General features: G+C 33.1%; 1 protein-coding gene across 1 annotated transcript; it reads left to right on the forward strand.

The window, feature by feature from the left end:
- The first annotated feature begins 9,009 nt into the window (after positions 1-9,009).
- LOC120089156 lies at positions 9,010-10,175 on the forward strand. Its single transcript, XM_039046568.1, has 3 exons — positions 9,010-9,207; positions 9,496-9,951; positions 10,074-10,175. The coding sequence occupies exons 1-3, from the start codon at positions 9,010-9,012 to the stop codon at positions 10,173-10,175; spliced, it is 756 nt and encodes a 251-aa protein (XP_038902496.1).
- The last annotated feature ends 4,251 nt before the right edge of the window (positions 10,176-14,426 follow it).

Consider the following 14,426-nt stretch of genomic DNA (forward strand, 5'->3'; position numbering starts at 1 on the left):
AAAAGCAATATCTGCACTTATATTATTAGCAAGATATATAAGTTCACCAACTGCACTAAAATATGGTACTTCAGGACCAAGAAGCTCTTCACTATCTTCTTGAGATCGAAATATATCTTTCTTTATATCCAATGAACGGACTTCTATTGGAATATTTAATGGATGTGCTTTGTCCATATAAGATCTTTTAAAAAAATTTCCTGTGTAAGTTGACTAATGAATAAATATTCCATCTGCTAAATGCTCAATTTGCAAACCAAGGCAAAATTTTGTTTTTCCGAGATCTTTCATCTCAAATTATTACTTAAGATATTCTATTGCCTTTTTAAGTTCTTCAAGAGTTCCAATTATATTCAAGTCATCAACATATACAGTTATAATAGCAAATCCTGATTGTGATTTCTTTATCAAAGCACAAAAACATATTGGATTATTTTGATATCCTTCTTTCTATAAATATTCACCCAGGAGATTATCACATCCGTCCCGATTGTTTCAATCATATAGCGATCTCTGTAACTTTATTGAATACTATTCCCAAGAATTTGATATATATGTTTCAGGTATCTTAAATCCTTTTGAGATTTTTATATAAATATCATTATCAAAAGATCCACATAAATATGTTGTGCTACATCCATAAGATGCATATCCAGACTTTTATACACAGTAAAGCCAATTAAATATCTTAATATAATTGCATCCACCACCAGAGAATATGTCTTCTCAAAATCAATGTCAGGTCTTTGTGAACAACCTTGTGCAAATAGTCTTGCTTTTATATCTTGTGACCTTATTATTTTCATTTCTTTTCCTCACAAATACCCATTTGTATCCCACAAGTTTAACACCTTCTGTTGTTCGGACTACTAGTTCAAACAGCTGATGTTTTGAAAGTGAGTTTAATTCTGCTTTGATTGCTTCTTTCCACTGAAGCCAATCTTTTCTATATCAATATTCTTCAACAGATTTTTGTTTAGGATCCTCATTTTCATATATAATATCAAGAGCAACATTATACGCAAAAAATTGGTCAATAATTACATTAGTTCGATTCCATCTTTTTCCTGTCATGACATAGTTTATGGAAATCTCATTATTATATTTAAGTATTTCACCTTCCTCACTAGTCATGTCGATTATTTCTTTATGGGTATTTACATCCTCAACCAAGTCTTTTTCACTATTAATTTTTTTTTTGAGAATTTTTATCTTTGGAACCCACTGATCTACCACACTTCTGGCGTGTTTCAGACTCAATAGTGACAACTTGTTAGTTACTTTCTTTGCATCTATAAATGCTCCTGTAATTGATTTGCTATATTTTGCAAATGAATTATTTTCTTAACTTTAAGTTCACATTGATATGTACGGGGATCTAAATGAGACAATAACGATGCATTCCATGTAATTTTTTTTCTAACTTCTTAATTTCTCCCCCGAGTATTGGAAAATTTGTCTCATTGAAATGACAATCAGCAAATCGTGCAGTAAATACATCATCTGTCAGGGGCTCAAGATATTTAATAATTGATGGGGAATCATATCCAATATATATTCCTAACCTCTTTTGAGGGCCCATCTTAGTGCGTTGTGGTGGAGCAATTAAAACATATACTACACATCCAAAAATTATAGTATGGGAAATATTTGGCTCATGGCCATAAGCTAATTACAATGGCGAGTACTTATGATAAGCTACTAGCCTAATGCATACAAGTGACATTGCATGCAAAATAGCATGCCCCCATATAGATGAAGGAAACTTAGCTCTCATAAGTAATGGTCTTGCAATTAATTGCAAAGGTTTTATAAATGATTCTGCTAAACCATTTTATGTATGAACATGAGCTACAAGATGTTCAACACTTATCCCAATTGACATACAATAATTATCAAAAGTTTGGGATGTAAATTCATCAGCATTATCAAGACGAATTGTCTTAATTGTATAATCAGGAAATTGTGCTCTTAAATTAATTATTTGAGCAAGTAATCTTGCAAATGCAAGATTTCGACTTGATAATAAGCACACGTATGAGAATCTGCTAGATGCATCTATTAATACCATAAAATATCTAAATGAACCACTATATCACCATGAATTCATTCTAAAAATGCAGGTGATTCAGTCTCCACTTTAGCTAGTGATGGTCTAATTATCAATTTTCCTTAAGAGTAAGCATCACATGATAATTCATTAGATTGAAGAATCTTCTAGTTCTTCAATGGGTTCTTCAATGGGCGTCCATTTGAATTTTCAATCCTCATCATTGTAGATCCTGAATAACCCCATCGGTCATGCCAAATTATAAATATGTCTAGATTCATGAACTTCAGGTTTATTGTTGCATATGTTTCAATTACTCGTATACGAGTATGATACAATCTAGAATATAAAATAGACAATTCTTCCAATATATGTTTTTCATTTGAGACAGTGGATATGATATATAGATATTCTACATTATTCTTACTATCAGTCTCAATATGATAACTATTACAACGTATATCTTTAAAACTTAGAAGATTTCTCTTTGATTGACTAGAGAACAATGCATTATCAATTGTAAATTTTGTTCCTCTAGGCAAAATAATATTTGTTTTTCCAAAACTTTCAATCAAGTTTGCAAAACCTGATATTGTATTTACTTTTGCTTTCAACATTATCAATTTGGAAAAGTATTTTTTATTTGTAAGTATATAATTGCACTGTCTGCCTGACATATATCTTCTTTGCTCTTTTTTAAAACACCCAACATGTGAAAATGATTCATGTTTCTTCATTAAAAGAAAATAATTACAATAAGAAAAACAACACTTAAAATATACAAAAGTTACTAAAAAAGAATATGAAGATAGATAAATGAAAATAATAACATTAAATTTAGATATTCTCAAAACCAAAAGAAACACTTGATGTTCCATTACTTGCACCAATATTCTCTTTAGGAGATTCAAAGAAGTCCGCCATATCCAAATTTGTCATATGGGATGGGTCAAATATGTTATTATCTTGCTATGCAAAATTTGATTCCACATTTTTCAATTTTTACTTCAGGGAGGCTTGGTGGAGGTTAACTAAGTCTTTTAATGTACGATAGGTACGTGACCAATGTCCGGTCATTCCACATCAAAAGCATTTATTTTCAACAATTTTTGAACTTTTATCTTGTGGAGTTTTTCTTTTGTGATCATCATTTTGTGTGGTTCTTTTGAAATTTGAATGATTAAAATGACCACCATGAAAATAATAATTATTTCTTCCTCTACCACGATTACGACCACGACCTCGACCACGATTATTATTAAAATTCACAACATTCACTTCAGGGAATAGTGTCGTTCCCATTGGTCGAGATTCATGGTTTTTCATCAATAACTCGTTATTTTGTTCGGCCACAAGAAGACATGAAATTAATTCAGAATATTGTTTAAAACCTTTCTCTCAATATTGCTGTTGTAGGAGAATATTCGAGACATAAAATGTAGAAAATGTCTTCTCTAGCATATCGACATCAGTAATTTTCTCTCCGCATAACAACAATTTTGAACTGATTTTAAATAATGCGGACTTGTAATCACTTACTAATTTGAAATCTTGTAGCCTCAAGTGCATCCACTCATAACGAGCTTTACGAAGATACTCCATTTTCAATCCCTCATGGAGATGATGACGAAAGAAAATCATAGCTTTTGTTTTATCCTAACTGAATGTCGTATTTTCTTCTTTAATAGTTTCCCCAAGATTCATAGCATCCAGGTGGATTTCGGCATCAAGTACCCATGACATAATTATTATCGTTAATATCAAGGACGAAAAATTCTAATTTTGTGATATTTGTCATGGCAACACTGTCATAAAATATTGTACTTATGTTAGAAATTTAATAGATATTAACATGAAATTTATTAATTATAATGAAGAGAGAAAAACCGACATATCTTTAGAATCTACCTTTAGCAGAAAAAATGACAGAAGTTCGTGTTGATAACCTGTTGCGAATTTGAAGAGAACAACGGGAACATGAATATAGAGAAAATATATTATAGTAATATATTTATAAATATATTAAATATGATATAAAATAACTAAAATTATAAAATTGGATAATATGAAAATTAGTGGAAGAGGAATTCTCACCAATGTATGTGTGATTTTAAAATCCATCAAATGCCACTATTTATAGGCAAAGTGACAAGTACAATGTAGATTTACATGGATACCAAACATGAATAATTACGAGACACATGGACAATATAAAGGGTGACACATGACTTTGGGACACTAAGCAATGAGCATCTACTATTTATTATTTAATATTCATAATAATTGTGATTTAATTGGCTCATTTCTTATATTTGTATATAGATAAACTAATTAATGACAAAAAGGTATTTATAATATATGAATTTTAAATTGAGGAACTCTACATTATTACATATTATAGTTTATTGACTAAATTATTATAAATTAGAAAATTGACGCAAATCATTATCATTCCAAATTTAAAAACTAAGAATGTATTACACGAAGTAAACACTCTAGTGTATATATTTATACATATAAAAGAAAGAGGTGTAATTTTAAAGTTATACAAATAATTTAGTTTTGAAGGGTTTTTCAAAGTGACATTTTTTAATTAAAGAAAGGAAAATTACAGTATCATAATTAAAAAAACAAACAATAGTGAAATTCAAATAATAATATAAATGTTGTAAGAAGATTTCAATGAAACTGAAACAACAATTAATAATAATTCATCTGCCAACTGGCTCTTCGATCGCCATCTCTTCGTGTTTAATAACTGAATTTAAGCGGCCGTTTGAACATTTATGAAACAAGAAAATGTCTCCATCGGCCAATTGCGCTGAAATCTCTTAATTTCCACCAACAAAACCGTTTTTGAAAAATGAGTTTTTAAAGATAAACGTAGGGTTTCCTTTCATAAATTTTCTTACTAGGTATCACCATTTAAGCATTAAATCTACCACACCTAATTACACGGTTAAAATGAGTATAACGGTTGATGACATAATATTTATATTTTCAATTTCGAAGTCAGAGGTTTGATTCTTCTACTCTACATGTTAAAAAAATTACAATACCAAATATATGTCGAAAATTTGAAAATTTAAAAATCCTATAGAATCAATGTATATACTAAAAAATCCTAAGAATACAAAAAATAATCAATTTTAAAAATTCAAGAATACAACTCTTAGGGGCTGAAAATGGGACCGAAATAAGGAATAATATACAACTCATATACCTGATTAGTAAAAATAGGTGAAAAAATAGACAATTGACATAGAGGTAAAACTAAATATTGAGAATTTCACATTGAAAAAAAATTAAGGGACCTCACCTTCCTTATAGATAGATGGGTTACTCTTCTCATTGCCAATTGGTTTTGAGATGAAACCTCATGCTATCAAATATGGTACCAGAGCTCATAAAACCCAAACGAGTACTCGGTCTAATAAAAAGAACACTACTACAATGTTTCTTGACATTTTTTAAATGTCAACTGTCACTTTTCTTGATGTTTTAAAAAACATCAAAGAAGCAGTGTCAAGAATATCGATTTTCTTGACGTTTTAAAAACGTTAAGAAATGTGACATTTGACATTTAAAAAAGGTCAAGAAACACAGACACTTGACATGTTTGAAATGTCAAGAATATGAGTGTTCTTGACAAGGAAAAAACGTCAAGAAATTTTTTAACTTGACAATGAAAAAACGTTAAGATATATCCTATTTGATATGTTAGAAATGTCAAGAATATGAGAGTTCTTGACATGTTAAACATGTCAAGAATGTTTATAATCTTGACAAGGAAAAAATGTCAAGAAATTTGGTTGTGATTTTTTTAGAAAAATCTGTAATGTTGACATTTTTACCTATAATTGCTCCTGTATTTTGATCCAACAACCACATTTGGTATATATATGACATACATTTATCAATCAATCAAACAATATACGCATTTTCAATCTTATATATCAACCAAATTTCCACCAATATCTTTATAAAAACTTCACTTCTTTAACATTGTCAATATTACAACCTCATAAAGTATTTCTAAGTAAAAAGAATATGGTAAACCCCATATGAACAATTCTAACATTATAGTCAACTCCATATGAATAATTTCAAAAGTATAAAAACTATCAACCCCTATATGAACACATTTCCTATTGTACAATCAACACTATCTATGAACAATTAAAAAAAAAAAATTAAACCTATCAATCTTGTATGAAGTAATCCTAGCCAAATCTCGCTCGCTATGCTCCTGTCTCCACAAAAATAACATAGCCCACCTTGAATCGTCGCTTTTAGCACCTACATCAATTAAATAATATACCAAAACTACAACATATAGATTAAAATAACTTAAAATTATTAAACTTAAGCGTCACACCCTACAAAGTCCTATAAAACTTTATAACTTCATAGAGATTTTTGTAAGTTAATTCGAAGAATATGAACAGACCCATATGGACACTTCCAAAACAATATAAGGAACATAATTCTAACAGTCAACCCAATATGAACAGTTTCAAAAAATACATTTTCAAAACTTCTATCAAAACTATCCATCTACCCACATAACAAACAACTATCACATGTACCAACCCCCAGTGAAAAACATGACAATTTTTAAAATCTACGTCTATTATTACAAGTTTATCTAGAAATATATGCAACGAATACCACAAAAAGTTTATACTTGTTCTTCAAATGTTGTACCTGCAGGTATCCCATTTAGATGGCGCATACTTAGGATCAACATGAAGCGCCTGTTGAACTTTCGGTAGATTGAAGTATGCAACCGAGTGCTTCTCAGTGCAAGGATCATAGCATTCACCAACACGTCCAACCATCTAAGAAATAGTTTTAGTACATAAATGGATATACAAATTTATGTAATCAATAACATTTATAGAAGCTCTCTCCACTTCAAATAAAATTTTTAATGTTGATATGAAGGGGTACCTGAAGATGTCATAACTTCAAATGTACTTATAATAGCTTATTTAATACTACTGAGTACTGAAAGATTAAACGAATATTGAGAAAAAGAAGCAAACTAAAATCTTGGGATCATTACCGAGAATTCCAATTAGATCACGTACTACAATCTTGAACTTATTTCAGGGTGTGGTTAGAACTTTGAACTGTAAATTAATGAAGTAGAAGATTATTGAGTTACCCCACTTCGACATTATCTAGAAATTGTGTGTGATTTAGCAATTATGTGCTAGTGCTAGCAGGAAGCCTTCTTGCTTGATGAAAATCTATCTCCATTTTTAAGCAAATAAGAAGCATCCCTGATTTGCAAATGTGTTATCAGCAATCATGTGCCAGAAGGAAGGGAAAGACATGTTACAACCTCTATTTTTCTTTAGAAAAATATTATATGTTAGCTTCAATCCTTCCTTCATGTTATTATGGTATTGCATTGCAACCAAGGCAAATCAGAAAAAAGAAAAAATAAATAAAACATTGATCAGTAAACTCACATGCATTCGCTTTTGAAGCCGATCTGAAGAGCTATCAGTGCATGGAGGAGTGAAGATGCTACAATGGTCAATGTTTCCGAGTTCTTTATTGGCGACCTCAAGTATCTCGTCACAAGATTCTGAAGAATGTACAAAAGATTGATTTGCACATAGTAGATTAAGCTGCTTGTATGTTTGATCAGAAATCAAACCAGTAGACCACAAAAATTCAAAAAGTCCCACATGTTCATGATGATCATCAAAAAGAGCATTGCTCACCAACACGAGCAATGTATAAAAGTGAATATAATAACTTTACATACATCTTAGTATTACTATTTGATTTTGTGAGAAGAAAATCCCAATACCATATAACCCTTCAGATTGATGGATTTTTCCTTGAATAGAAGGTTGTTCCTTACAATAGCTTGGCTTAGCTGAGGAACATAATGCCCTACATATTCATATCATTTGAAATGAAAGAGACACACAACTAAAACTGATTAGGGAGAACACAAAACAAATTACAAATAGTGGAAAGAGAAGAAGATGGCAAGAATAGATAACAACCTTAGAGAAACCAACCATTTTTACACGAGTACTTGAAGATAAAAACCACTGTTATTTTATGCCATAAATTTGAGGAAAGATTTTTTCCTTACCCCCATAGCTCTCTCCTGTAATATAAAAATTGTGTCCTTTGAATTGGGAAAGCGCTCGAACCACTTCAATAAGAAAGTCAGAGAATCCTCGGTTAAAAATCAGAAATCGTTAGTAATTCAAAATTGCAAATTAGTTTTTGAGTTGGTCTAATCAATTCCTAGTTTCTAGGAAATAGTTGAAGTTATTTTTAGTTGTAGTCAAGTCTAAGTTTCTATTCTTGTGGAGTTAGTAGGATTAGTTGCTAATATTGTGGAATCTATTTTTAGATTCAAGATATGTATTTATATGGAGTTTTCTAGAATGAAATTCACACCCTTCCTATTTTTCTCATTTCCCTCTCATTAGTTAGAACAACAGCGGTATCAGAGCCCTCAATTCTTAAAGGATCTGTGAGTGAGAATTAGTCAAATATCTCCGAGAGAAACTGAGTGATACAACTGTAAAAGTTGTTAGATTTGGAATTAGAATCAAACAGTCTTTCTTCATTGGCTCCACCTATATTTGATGGTGAAAACTACCAGGCATGGGCTATCAGAATGCAAGCCTACATGGAGGGTTGTGATTATTGGGAAGCGATTGAGCAAGACTATGAGATTGCTCCACTTCCTGATAACCCAACAATACATCGGATCAAGACTCACAAGGAGAGGGTCACCAGGAATGCAAAAGCTCGAGCTTGCCTATATGGAACTGTGTCTCCTGCCATATTCAACAAAATTATGGCTTTGAAGTCGGCAAAGGAAATCTAGGAGTTCCTCAAAAGTGAGTATGAAGGTGATGAGAGGATTAAAGACATGAAAGTGTTGAACTTAGGTGCGAGAATTCGAGAGAATGCAAATGAAGGATTCTGAGTCCACTAAAGAGTACTCAGATAAGTTGATTGGGATTGCTAACAAGGTAAGAGCATTAGGAACCAATTTATCTGACAATAGATTGGTTCAGAAGATTCTAGTTTCAGTACCTGAGAGATATGAAGCAACCATTGCTTCCTTAGAAAATACTAAAAACCTCTCAAAACTCAAGGTGATAGAAATGGTTAGTGCTTTGCAAGCACAAGAGTAGAGGAGGTTGATAAGACAAGAAGGAAGCATTGAAGGGGCATTGAAAGCTAGAGTGCAGCAGGGAGAAGGTGGAAGAGAGAAGAAGGGAAATGGCAGCAATAGCTCAGAGTCTGCTCCAAAGGATGTTGGTAGTACATGCAAGCACTGTGGGAAGTAGAATCATCCACACTTCAGATGCTAGAGAAGGCCAGATGTGAAGTGTAGAAGATGTCATTTATTGAGGCACATTGAACGATTCTGTAAGGAAGCAAAAACTCAATAGCAAGGAAGAGCACATGTTGTAGTACAGCAAGAAGAAGATCAACTCTTTGTGGCTACTTGTTTCTCATCAGTCACTCATTGTGATGGTTGGTTAGGTGATAGTGGGTGTACCAATGACATGACAAGTGACAAAGAGTTGTTCAAGGACCTTGACAAGTCATTCAAGTCAAGGGTGAAGATAGGAAACGATGAGTATCTAGAAGTAAAAGGGAAGGGCACAGTGTCAATAGAGAGCTGTGCTGGAACCAAGTTGATTACTGAAGTGTTGTTTGTCCCTGAAATTGATCAAAACTTGTTAAGCATTGGTCAATTAGTAGAGAAGGGATTCAAAGTGTTGTTTGAAGAAAGAAAGTGCCTCATTTCTGATTCCAATGGGAATGAGTTGTTCAAAATAAAGATGCAGTACAAGAGCTTCTCGTTGGATCCACTCGAGGAGCAGATAGCTTTCAAGTGTCAAGTAAATGACACTGAGTTATGACACAAGAGGTTGGGGCATTTTCATCAAAAAGGGTATGCACAAGTCTGGAGAATTGATTTTTCTGAGACTTCTGCACTAATTGCAAGAATGGACATAATCAGGTTACTACTGGCTGTGTCAGCCCAACATGGATGGAAGGTGTATCAGCTAGATGTGAAGTCAGCATTCCTAAATGGAGTGTTAGAAGAAGAGATCTATGTTGAGCAACCAGACAGATTCAAGCTCTTAGGAGCAAGTTAGGTGTTTAAGCAACAAGACGGATTCAAGAAGAGATCTATATTTTCATACCAGGAAAAGAGCAGAAGGTTTATTTGTTGAAGAAGGCTTTCTATGTGATGAAGCAAGCTCTTAGGGCATGGTACAGCAAGATGGATGAATACTTGCTAAACCTAGATTTTGTGTGAGTCATTTTCAAGCTCTTAGGAGCAATTTAGGTGTTTGCAGTATTTGAGTTAGGAGGAGAATGTTAGTAACTCAAAACTGCAAATTAGTTTTTTAGTTGGTCTAGTCAATTCCTAGTTTCTAGGAAATAGTTGAAGTTATTTTTAGTTATAGTCCAGTCTAAGTTCCTATTCTTGGGGAGTCAGTGGATTAGATGCTAACATTATGGAATTTATTTTTAGATTCAAGATATGTATTTATATGAAGTTTTCTATAATGAAATTCAACCCTTCCCATTTTTCTCATTTCCCTCTCATTAGTTAGAACAACAGAAATTGAAACATAGTCAAATTAGATGGCTTAGCAATGACATAATAGGCCCAATCAAAGCAAGTGTAACATGTTGTCTAAGTATCACCTATCCTTTTATCTCCATTATTCACCAAACTTGAAGATGTGTTTGAATATTGAAAACCAACTCCAACAGGGGATTCAAGAAATAATACATTGGCAACTGTAAAGATGATGCAAAGATGTAAGAAGAGATTTTATTTTACTATTCAAAATAGAACATTTGGACCATTTCTTAGAAATCAACTGATATTATCAATGAGCGAAAAGGTATGAGAGAGCTTCACATTAGAACAAGCCTAGCCAATTTGAGAGGGCTAAATAATCTCCTACTATCACCCCACTGGCAACCCAACACACCCGATACTTGACTCAGCTCCCCAATTCGTTTCAGTCTATCCTTCCTCGCCGAGTCCGGCACACTCAGAGATGAACTAACAGCCACCGTGGGCTTTGTAGATGAGCAGACGACGAGGGCAGGATGACGCCCAGAAAAGGGTCTCCAACAGGCTGGCGATGACGATTTGGCGGCAAGGGTGGGCTTAAAAGCAAGAGAAGGGATGTTCATGGCGAGAGAAATGAAGGGAGGGTTTGGAGAAAATAAACCCCAAAATTTCCAAGTTTTTGAAACAGTTTTTTATTTTTTGAGAGGGTTTGGAGAGGGCTTAGATAGATTAAACCCTAAAGAGATGTTTACCACACGTTTTTTTTTTAATTTTTCCGTCAAAATTCGTAACATTGCAACGTTGCCCTATATATTTAAGTATTCTTGATGTTTTAAGAATGTCAAGAAATCATTAATTGAACTTGACATTTTTAAAACGTCAAGTACTGTATTTTCTAGAAAAATCAACAGTTTCTGCTTCTTTTAAAAAAAATCTTGACGTTTTTTCTTTAAAATCACCTATTTCTTGACATTTTTTCATAAAAACGTCAAGTATCTAAAATTTAAAGCATCAAGAAATGTGGTTTTTCTTGTAGTGGAAATTGAGAACCCATCAAGAATGTCCCATGAATTTAATTGCTATGCCGTTAAGGAAGTTATTTGTATGAATAACTTCAACGGCTTGCATGTTTGATAGGTCGAGATCCTTAACTGAACGTCCCACGAATTTAATTTCTATGCCTTCAAAACACAAAGACCCAAAGCTGCTCTAAGGGTCTCAAATCGATCAACATCTAAAGCCTTAGTAAAGATATCTACTAATTGACTTTAAATGTTGACATGCTTTAATATGATATGCAACTTTCCACAAGGTCACGAATACAGTGGTGTATGATGTCAATATATTTAGTATGACTATGTTGAATTGGATTTTTGGATATATTAATCACACTTATGTTGTCACAGTAAAGAGGCATGACATCTTGTGGGACAAGATTGATATCTGACACACACACCTACAACAAAAGAAATGTCTAGTTTACTGGCTATTAAATAGAGCAAGCTCCCAATGATTCTCCTATATATACTCCCATCCACTTGAGTTCCACCAGAATCTTTTGATATTTTCACATGAGTTGAAACAGAAGTTCTTTTAACACTGCCATTTTCAAGGCCAAATTTCTTCACTAAATTCTTTGCATATTTGCTTTGAGAAATAAAGATTCCCCCATTCAGTTGCTTTATTTGAAATCTCAAAAAATAGGATATTTCTCCTACCATGCTTAATTCTCGAATTCTTCCTGCATTTGTTTTATATAGAGTTCGACTATCTTCTGTGACATCCCTTCAAAAACAATGTCGCCAATCGTCAACATAAATTTAGATAATCACAAAATTCTCGCGAGATTTTTTAACAAAAAGAGTTTTATCAACTCTTCCTCAACTGTACCCATTCTTGACAAGAAATTGCATTAAACAATCATATCAGGCTCTTAGTGCTTGTTTAAGGCCATGAATGGCCCTTTTGAGTTGATATACATGAATAGGGTGAGAAGGTTCTACAAATCCTTTAGGCTATGCAACATACACTTCCTCATTTAGAAATTTGTTTAGGAAGGCACTCTTCACATCCATTTGATATAGTTGGAATTTCAAAAGATAAAAAATACCGAGTAAGAGTCTGATAGCTTCAAATCTTGCAATAAGGGCGAAGGTTTTATCAAAATTCATGTCTTCCTTTTTAGTATACCACTAAGCCACTAATCTGGCTTTATTTTTTATGATATTTTCATTCTCATTAGTCTTGCTCTTGAAAATCCATTTTATGCCAATTACATTCAAAGATTCAGGCCTAGGAATAAGAGTCCAGACATCATTTCTCAGAAATTGCTCAAGTTCTTCTTGCATAGCATTGACCCAAAATTCATAGTCAAGAGTTTTTTTTTGACATTTCTTGGTTCAATAGTGGAAGTGAATCAAATACTACCGATCATTTCAAGATAATTGAGTTTATCTTTCCTTCTGGTTGTCACTCCTTCAAGATCACCAATTATGTTACTAGCAGGATGATTTCTTGCGAGGAGTAGTGCAGAAGCCAAATACAGGGCCATGTATTTGGGGATATGTGAAGAGATCTAGTTGAAGAAAGTATTAACAGATCTTCGACAAGATAGTGAGCTTCCAATGAAGTTGTTTTGCGACAATAAAGCAGCAGTAAGTATTGCAAACAATCCGGTCCAGCATGATAGGACTAAACACGTCGAGATTGACAGACATTTCATTAAAGAAAGATTGGACAATAAGAGCATACATATTCCCTACATCCCTTCAAATCAGCAGATTGCAGATGTCCTTACAGAGGGGTTGTTAAGATAGAGTTTTGATTACTGTGTCAGCAAATTGGGTCTGATCGATATTTACACCCCAACTTGAGAGGGAGTGTCGAAAAAGGGTTTGTTTGCCCTAAGGGTTTATTTGTAATTTACTTATGGGCCTAGGGCTTCCTATCTGTCTATTTATTTGAGTAGTCTTTCTGTATTTTAGTGTAACTTAATAATAAGATTCAATCGTGGTTTTTTCTCTCTAACCTAGGGTTTTCCACGTAAATCAATCTTGTGTTTCTCTTCTTCTATTTTTATTTTTATCAAGAAGCATTCTGGTTTACCTCTATAGGGATTTCCAAATTCATATCTGAAGGCATGTCAGACGAGATGTTAGGAACATCATAATGGACAAATGGAGTAGCGTTAGAATCTTTTTCTTCCATAGACGTAGAATCGAAACAGACTGCATCATCATCGATCACAGCATTAATAGACTCCATGACAATACGAGTTTGTTTGTTGTAGACACAGTAAGGCTCGACTATTTATGGAATATCCAAGAAAAATTCCTTCATCCGATTTGGAATCCCATGTTCATCTAGCCTCTCTATCAAGAAGAAACTAGCAAGTACTTCTAAAGACGTGGAAGTATTTCACATTTTGTTTCCTCCTTCTCCATATTATGTAAATTGTGCTCGAGGTACCTGGTCGTAAAACAACTCTGTTGAGGATATGACATGTTGTATTTTAGTGCCTCTGCCCAAAACTGAAATGACAGATGTTTTGCATATAACATCGCTCGAGCCATCTCCTGAAGAGTTCAGTTTTTTCTCTCCACAACACTGTTATGCTGGGGAGTAATAGAGATTGAGAATTCATGATGAATTCCAACTTACTGGTAGAACTCAGTAAATTGAGAATTTTCAAATACCCTACCATGATCATTTCTAATGTATATCACATTTAGATCTTTCTCTTGTTGTAATTGAAAGTAGAGAACTTGAAAAGCAGTA

Source organism: Benincasa hispida, chromosome 10 (genome assembly GCF_009727055.1).
Source record: "Benincasa hispida cultivar B227 chromosome 10, ASM972705v1, whole genome shotgun sequence".
Taxonomy (NCBI): Eukaryota; Viridiplantae; Streptophyta; class Magnoliopsida; order Cucurbitales; family Cucurbitaceae; genus Benincasa; species Benincasa hispida.